This window comes from Diabrotica virgifera, chromosome 2, assembly GCF_917563875.1.
Source record: "Diabrotica virgifera virgifera chromosome 2, PGI_DIABVI_V3a".
Taxonomy (NCBI): Eukaryota; Metazoa; Arthropoda; class Insecta; order Coleoptera; family Chrysomelidae; genus Diabrotica; species Diabrotica virgifera.
Genome location: NC_065444.1, coordinates 114,243,276 through 114,252,870, shown reverse-complemented (window position 1 = coordinate 114,252,870; position 9,595 = coordinate 114,243,276). Strand labels below are relative to the sequence as shown.

General features: G+C 35.0%; 1 protein-coding gene across 1 annotated transcript; it reads right to left on the bottom strand.

Moving 5' to 3' along the window:
* Window positions 1-5,258: 5,258 nt before the first annotated feature.
* LOC126880776 (uncharacterized) lies at window positions 5,259-6,080 on the bottom strand. The gene has a single exon (XM_050644831.1). It carries the CDS (start codon window positions 6,078-6,080, stop codon window positions 5,259-5,261), a length of 822 nt encoding a protein of 273 aa, XP_050500788.1.
* Between the last annotated feature and the right edge of the window lie 3,515 nt (window positions 6,081-9,595).

Sequence of the window (9,595 nt, the reverse complement as noted above, 5' to 3'; positions counted from 1 at the left end):
GGCCTATATTATCATTTTTATATGAGCCCCACAAAGAATTATGTGCATTCATATCTCCTCCAATGATACAAGGGTGTTTTAGTTGAGAAAATAACTTATCCCAATCTTCGGTTTTGGTTTTAGTTTTTGGGCACCTATATACAGAGAGTAAACTTAAATAACTTTGTTTATAGTTGATTTTAATACCACAAGCAAGCAAGTCTTGAATATAATTTTTTTTAATTGTTATGCGCTCAAAAGGAATACCAGTTTTAATTAAAATAGCAACTCCAGAATAGCCGTCATCGCGATCTTCGCGTATCACATTATAACCTCTATAAATATATACAACATCCCGTTTAAACCAAGTTTCACTTATTAAAGCTATGTCAATATCTTCGGTTATTAAAAAGTTAATAAGGCTGTTTTTGTTAGCAACAGCTGATCGAGCATTCCATTGTATTATTTTGAGTTTAGATTTGTTCGTCATTAGATGAGTTATTTTTTAAAATATTATCTAGAACATTATTAATACCTTTGGCTAACAAATTCATGTCAAGTGATTTTGCCTCTTCTAAACAATTAATATTTTGAATAAAACTTGAGAAAAGAAGTACTAAGGAATCTACTAACTTATTTTTATCATTGTCTGTATTAGGAAAACTTTCCTTATTTAAGGGAGGTAAAGGTTGAGACGGTCCAAATCTGAAAGGGATGAGATATGGTGTAGGATCTTCGGAAGTTGGAGATGATACTTTTCTTTTTTTATTTGCACTATACTCAGTGCTTGATGTACTACAGCTTGGTTGGCTAAAACTTTTGGGTTTCTGTAGGTGAGGCCTCAATGGCTTGAAATAAGGAGATGTACTAACTTCAGAGGAGTTAGTTAATTTTGGAAATTCTTTGTCTGAATTTGACAATATTTCAAATCTGTTATTAGAAATAAGACCAGAAAATGATGAGTCACTCAAATTTTTTGCCTCCAAATATGAGATTTTATGTTCAATCATGATATTTTTTATTTTTTTTTGATGTTCGAAAAAAGGACAGTTTTTAGAGATCGATATATGCTTATCAGTTTTACAGTGTATGCAATACTTTTTTGTTTCATCACATGTATGTATGTCATTTTTAATTTGTCCACATTGTATACAGTATTCCTGTGTACCTTTACACTGTCTAGAAATATGTCCATATTTGAGGCATTTATAACATTGCGTCACTTTACCCAACAATTTTTCCACTTGGAAAAATACATAATTTATCACAACATAGTTTGGCAAACAATTGCCTTCAAAAGTAATTATAACATTACGTCTAGGGACGTATTCTGTATTTCCATCCTTTTCTACTTTCCTGTGCATTCTTTTAATATCAATAATTGGTGAACTAGAGCTCATATATTTTTTCAAATAGTCAATATTATATTTGGTATCAACATCGCGTATCAGTCCTTTGATTTCCAAGAGGTGATTTGGAATGTACGCTTTTAAATTATCGTCCTTTAAGTGACTATTATTGACTAAATTGTTTGCATCCAAAATAGATTTGAGGATTACTTTAACACGGTTTCTTCCTATACTTTTAATTTGCTTAATATTATTAATCTTTAATTTTTGATGTAAAATATCTGCAACAACCATTGGATGCAAACGGGAAATATTCTGATCATTGGTCTTCTCAACATAAACACAACAATTTTGAAAGTCGTAACTATTACAATTAATATTAAAAAGTTTTACCTCCCTTGTAGCAGAAGAATTTGTGGTGATAGTTCCTGTATCCATGTCTTGATTACTATCACTAATAACTTCAGCAGTATTTAGTTCGCACACTGGCGTCTTTTTTATATTCTCCCCCATCTGAGGAGAATATTTTCACTTTTGTATCACTATTCTACAATATGTAAATGTTTTTACCCACGATGAAATTTAAATGTTTTAATTGTCACAAAAACTGCGAGCTGAATGTCAATATTTAGGTACGTTTAACCATGGCCAAATTTTAAACTGTTCACACAAAAGTTAAACACCGTGAAAAGAAGCCTAGGCTGTTTAACCCATAGGACTGAAACTTCTTATCAATGATAATTAAAACCACTATAAAATTAATTTAAGTTAAACTACTAAAAAATTAATTTTTTCTGGAGCTATTTTAGATGCAACCGTATTTGACGTTTATTAATGTCGATTTCATAGGTTAGTTTATTTATTTTATCAGCGATTTTTGTATTTTCTGCGTTATTCCTTTTAGTTTTAGATTTTTAGTCAATATTACCGTCAAAGGCCGATATGATCAACCAAAAAAGAAGATGTATCTGAAGATATTTCTAGTTACTTTCTTGGGTGTGAATCTGTCTTTTTAGTTTACCTACTCCTCTTGGTTTTAAAACAAAGCTTAGCAATAACTCTGCTTCTACTGGGTCTACAGACCTGACACATATACCATTTTTACACTTTTCTATAAGCTATATTTGCTATTTGCTAATTTTTTTTCAATAAAGTAGGTACCTACTTTTTGAGTTATTTGCGAAAAACCGTCTAAAAACGTGTTTTTTTTTTTGTTGAAAAATGAACATATTCACTCGCAAATATCTCTAAAATTATTGACTTAGTGAAAAAACTCTATAAAATAGAAGTTGTTTAGAATTAGTCAGTTTATCCAATTCCGGACTTATTTGAACGTATTTGTTTTCATCCCCGATAACGTACGAAACTCACCTCCAGATCAAAAGCACATATCGGCACGATATCACTTTTTTTCTTTAACATATTAGCTATGCGTGTCCCAAATTTTATGTCAAACCAAGCGTTTCTTCAAAATTCTGAACAAAAACCGTAAGTAAATTAAACGAAAATGTAAAAGGTACATTCCATGTCAAATCACTTAGGCGAAAAAATTTGGATCTCCGATTTGTCTGAAAATTGGTATATAGCTTCTGCGGGACGTAAAAAGAAGATATTTAAGGTCTTCTTCTTCTTTTTTCTCAAAATGTTATTTTATGCGATTTTACAGTGATTTGGTGGTTATTTAAACAAATTTGCATTTTCTGTCGTAAAGTATCAATGAAAAACATAACATTTTAATAGAAATGACTCAAAAATGTCATTATATGGCATTATAACAAGTTATTTTGAATCAAAACAAGTTTTTGATCAAATTATATAGTGTAAAAAACGTTAATATACCGTTTTTTACATTTTCCTCCATTCCCAAAATACATCATCATCGATTTGGCTAAAAATTTGCCCGCAGATAGCTAAAAGATAGGACTTTAAGTGGTTAGAAGGATTTGAAATATATTATAATATCAAAAAAGTTACATGCAGTAATATCATACTCAAAAGTATATATTAGTCCAGTCGGGATAGCATTTGACCTTGAATGCCAAGCTGCACAAAAATTTATTTTTCTGATCTTTAGGGGAGTCAATAGTAGCCTAAATTTAAAATCGCGAATGAATTCCTCCGTTACGTTAGCGGCCATCTTGATTTTAAAGGAGAACCTGTTTTGCTCAATATCTCCGCCATTTTTAACTTTTCGACAAAAATGGAAGGAACTGAAATTGTTCCAAATAAATCGTATTTACAATTATTACAATTTCTTTTTAACAATTTTTGTCGTGAGGTCGATATTTTCGAGTTAATTTTACTTACAGTAGACGCCTATATTTTTGACTATAATATTGCATGTAACTTTTTGGGTATTGTAATATAATTCAAATCCTTATGACCACTTAAAGTCCTAGGTTTTGTCTATCTGTGGGCAAATTTTCAGCCAAATCGATTATGATGCATTTTGGGAATGGAGAAAAATGTAAAAAAAAACGGTATTTTAACGTTTTCTATACTATAAAATTTGATCAAAAGCTTGTTTTGAATCAAAGTAACTTGTTATAATGCCATATAATGACATTTTTGAGTCCCTTCTATTAAAATATTATGTTTTCCATTGATACTTTACGAGAGAAAATGGAAAATGAGAAAATTATAATTTAGCAGATGAAATAAAATAAACACAATTCAACTCGTAAAATATTTGGACCCTTACCAGCCGAACTAGCCGAACAGGTAAAGAACCCACCTTTTATATGGTTTATAATATACCTTTTCTACCTGGCCTCAAACGATTGATATTTTTAACTCGTGGCAACATCGATTGACGGCAAATACACCGCAAATACACATTTTTATGTGGTGGAAGTCAAAATGGCTGTGAAGTGTAAAAATTTTTGTATATAATTTAAATTTTTAAAATCAACATTTTAGAAAACTGAGAACGATACAGGGCATTAAAAAATGCGCTCAACAAACATACACGAATTAAAATTCGAAAATTATAGTATTTCTTAGTGATGCCTAATGACTGCAACATGAAAAGATGACATATTGATAGCGGGATGTATATATATATATATATATATATATATAAGTACTCGTACAACCCAAATGGTGTGGTAACGGCGGTCTTTGGTATGTCTTCGGTGGCTACTGGTATCTGGTTGTATGCTCTCACTAAATCTATTGTAGAGAAAATTGTCTTACCAGCTAGCGGCTGACCGAAATCTTCGATGTGCGGAATCGGATATCGATCTGGAGCTGTTCTTTGGTTTAGACGTCGATAATCTCCGCAGGGTCTCCATTCCTCACCTTTCTTCGGGACCATGTGCAGTGGAGTAGACCAGTTACCTTTTGATGGTCTTATAATGCCTAGTCGTAGAAGATTTTTGAACTCTTTTAGCCCATTGCAGTTTGCCAGGTGCTAATCGTCGCGGTTTCGAAAAAACGGGTGGACCTGGTGTTGTATCGATGTGGTGCTTGGTTTGATGCTGAATGTCTTTCACGATACCGGCGGGTCGCGTGATTTCCGGAAATCGTAGCAGCAGTTCATGGTAACGCGACACTTCCGCGATAGTCTTTACGCTGCCGTCGAAACACTCTTTAGCGAGTCCCTTTGTTCGAAGGGTTGTCGTACTGTCTACTAAGCACTGGTTAGCAATGTCCACTAGGAGAGCGAAATGAGAAAGAAAATCACTACGAATCGCCACGTAAAATCACGCCGTAATCCGATGTTTAATGTCAAGTTCACATAACCGTATGTCGCGATTTTAGTGTCGTTGGCCGCGTATAGTTCGTATGAAGACTTTTCACGTGCACCCCGTACATATTTCCGCGGCAAAACGCACAGATCGGCACCGGTGTCGATTAAAAATTGTTTTTTAGTATCACAGTCTGTTACGTAAAGACGGCAAGACTTTGGGCTTCGATCGGATGCCGCACTCACCGACTGCCTGCGATGTTTCCCTGATGCTTGCACGGAGGAGAGCACTTTTGAGCCTGGTCACCAAAACGGTAGTGATACCAACATAATATGTCACTATTATGTTCCCTACTGTAGCTACTGTCTCTAGGATATGGTCTGCGTCTTGAGTTGCTGCGGTTGCGACGGTATGTGATTGTTTGTGCTTGAGCCTGCGACAAGCTAGCTAGCTGGATTTTCGTGTCAGCTAATTCGGCTGTCAATTTATCAATAGTACTTTCAAGAGCGTTAGAAGCTCCTGAAATTTGGGCCCTAGGAGCTATAGCTTCAGATATTGTGTCAGCTAGCTCGGCAACTGCGTCCAAACTAGCTTTAGCTTGAATAGCTAGAATAGCCTGTGTAGACGATGGCAGTCTACCTAACCACAGAGACCTTACAATATTGTCTGGTACCGTTGTGCCTGCTAAAGACTGTAAATGTCGGAAGAACTGGGAAGGTCTTCGATCGCCCAATTCTGCATGCTCAAGTAGTCTTTTAATGTTTTGTTGCTGTGATGCACTAAGTCTCTTAATTAACTCTAACTTTAATTTTACATACCTCTCTGTCGCTGGTGGTGAAACAATAATTTCCCTGACTTCTAATATGTAAGCTGTGTCTAAATTGGCAACTATATAGTTGAATTTTGTGGCGTCACTTGTTATGTTTGCCAGTGTAAATTGATTTTCCACTTGCAGGAACCAAATTTCAGTATCGTTGGGCCAGAACGGTGGGATTTTAACTGAAATCCGATCAACTGAAGCACTGTTATCCTGAAGCACTGAAGCACTGGTATTGTCCGTCATTTTCGATGTTCACTGTATTTTAAACCGGCAAAAGAATATTATTAACACTAACTTTTTCAATTTTCGCGGCGTTCTAAATATTCTCGGGGTCACCAATATAATGTTCCGTTTGGTGTGTGTTGACGGAATTAATTATATAAAATAAATATTAATTAAAACGCAAACAACTGTCAATAATATACTTATTTATTTTGGTAAAAAAGGTGTTTTGCTTAGGCGAGGCGCCCATTAAGGTGGAATGGCCGTGGCCCGTGGCGTGGTATTGGCTATTAGAGATGGTTCGGCCAGCTATTTTGATATAGCAGTTGCTTTTTTATTTTCATTATTCAACATTTTCAAGATGATATGAGAAAAGCAAAATCATATTTGTTTGTTTTGTTTGAAAAAGCATTGTTGTTGGTATTTAATGTGAACATATAAATAATAATTGTTACTAAAATAATACATCTAAGTACGAACATTTTTTGAAATGACAAAAAAATTTAACAAAATACATGGTGGTTGTAATATTTATATGGTCGTAGTATTTATTTAAATTTACTGTTGTTTTCACCCAATTTTGAAAAAATGTGAAAACTTTGAATTATCCACGTCCGTCTGTCCGTCTGTCTGTCTGTCTGTCTGTCTCTCTGTAATCACAACTCCTCCGTCAATATACCAGCTAGAATGACAAATGTGGTGTCAAATGAAAGCTTATAATCCAAGGATAGTACTAAAGGTGATAAATTTGATCTAGGCTGTTTGTCCGTCGGTCTGTCCGACCGCGAATATAACTTCTCCGTCATTATACCAGGTAGAATGACAAATGAGGTGTCAAATGAAAGCTTATGATCCAAGGATAGTACTAAAGGTGATAAATTTGATCTAGGCTGTTTGTCCGTCGGTCTGTCCGACCGCGAATATAACTTCTCTGTCATTATACCAGGTAGAATGACAAATGAGGTGTCAAATGAAAGCTTATAATCCAAGGATGGTACTAAAAGTAGGATATTTGACCTAGGCTGGCTGGTTATCGGTCCGTCCGACCGCGAATATAACTCCTCCGTCATTATACCAGGTAGAATGACAAATGAGTTGTCAAATGAAAGCTTCTAATCCAAGGATAGTACTAAAGATGATAAATTTGATCTAGGCTGCTCGTCCGTCGGTCTGTCCGACCGCGAATATAACTTCTCCGTCATTATACCAGGTAGAATGACAAATGAGGTGTCAAATGAAAGCTTATAATCCAAGGCCAGTACTAAAGGTGATAAATTTGCTCTAGGCTGTTTGTCCGTCGGTCTGTCCGACCGCGAATATAACTTCTCTGTCATTATACCAGGTAGAATGACAAATGAGTAGAATGACAAATGAGGTGTCAAATGAAAGCTTATAATCCAAGGATGGTACTAAAAGTAGGATATTTGACCTAGGCTGGCTGGTTATCGGTCCGTCCGACCGCGAATATAACTCCTCCGTCATTATACCAGGTAGAATGACAAATGAGGTGTCAAATGAAAGCTTATAATCCAAGGACAGTACTAAAGGTGATAAATTTGATCTAGGCTGTTTGTCCGCCAGTCTGTCCGACCGCGAATATAACTTCTCTGTCATTATACCAGGTAGAATGACAAATGAGTAGAATGACAAATGAGGTGTCAAATGAAAGCTTATAATCCAAGGATGGTACTAAAGGTGATAAATTTGATCTAGGCTGTCTGTCCGTCGGTCTGTCCGTCCGCGAATATAACTTCTCCGTCATTATACCAGGTAGAATGACAAATAAGGTGTCAAATGAAAGCTTATAATCCAAGGATGGTACTAAAGGTGAGATATTTGACCTAGGCTGCTGTACGTCGGTCCGTCCGACCGAGAATATAACTCCTCCGTCATTATACCAGGTAGAATGACAAATGTGGTGTCAAATGAAAGCTTATAATCCAAGGATGGTACTAAAGGTGAAAAATCTGACCTAGAATTTCCGGTTTTAGAAATGAAACCGGAAGTGCTTTTTTAAAGTAGCCGGAGTAGTATACGCGATATATTATTCGACGTGCTTTAGTAAGATGGGAACAAATGTATACTTTTGATTTTTATATCATTTCCGGTTAAAAAGTTTTAACCGGAAGTGCCATATTATGGACACAAAAATAGTACATGTGATATATTTGAAATTTGACCTCGGAGTTGCGGTTGTAGAGTTGCAATAGGAAGTACCGTTGGAAAGTCACTGAAATAGTATAAGATATATTATTCGACGTGCGTTAGTAAGATGAGAAAAAATATTTGGTTGTAATATTTATATATTTATTATTTATATGGTTACTATGGGTACTAAAGGTGAGAAATTTGACCTAGGACTTCCGGTTTTAGAATAAACCGGAAGTACTGTTTTAAAGTCGCCAGCGTAGTATAAGCGATGTATTATTCGACGTGCCTTAGCAAGACGAGAACAAATGTATACTTTTGGTTTATAAATCATTTCCGGTTAAAAAGTTCTAACCGGAAGTGCCATATTATAGACACAGAAATAATACATGTGATATATTTGAAATTTGACCTCAGAGTTGCGGCTTTAGAGCTGCAATAGGAAAATACCGTTGGAAAGTCACCGAAATGGTGGCAAATGGAAAAAGTATAAGATATATTATTCGACGTGCCTTAGCAAGATGAGAACAAATGAATAAATTTGGTTTTTATATCATTTCCGGTTAAAAAGTTCTAACCGGAAGTTAGGCCACATAATAAGACGGGAAAAGTACTCCCCGCTAAGGCTCATAATCCAAGGAAATATCTCGGGAAAGAGAAATGTGGGACGTAGGAGGATTTATACAAATACAATAGTTCAGAGCTGCAGCCAACAAAGTTAAGATTGCTGTGATGATAGCCAACCTCCGATAGGAGACGGTACTTTAAGAAGAAGAAGAACCGGATGCTTTTTGGGTTCATATCATTTCCCGTTAAAAAGTTCTTAACCGAAGTACCATATCAGATTCGCAGAAATGGTACATGTGACATTAATTGAAGTGTATTGAAAAGTCGAGTTTAAATCTTTGGTTCCGGTTTTGAAATTATTTCCGTTTAAACAATTATGACCGAAAGTTTAGTAAAAATGACTAAAAATTAGCGAAATATTTTATCCATCAACGCAAAGTTACACGAAGAGTTCAAATATCGACTTCCGGTTCTACTTTCGATCCCCATGGGTGAAAACCTAGGACTTAGAAAGTTCAATTATTTGTAATTAATTAATACATAATTTGTGAAATTAGAATAATAATTCTTATGATTTATGCGTTTTATTCACTTTATAAAGATTTTTTTGTCAGCATTGTAATATTATAATACAGCGCGGTAGACTAAGTACTATATGTATAGTAGCACCGATTAACTTTTATTTCTTTAGTTTGCCAACCTCAATGCTAAAAATCCAAAGAAGAGAAAAGATCATTATTGGGTGCACCCTATCTGGCAAAAAAAATAAAAATTTGCAATTTTTAACGTTTATAAAAAGGATTTGAACTTGAAGGGGTGGT

Coding starts and splice junctions, on each gene's coding strand:
- LOC126880776 (XM_050644831.1), bottom strand. CDS start 6,080: ATGACGGACAATACCAGTGCTTCAGTGCTTCAGGATAACAGTGCTTCA.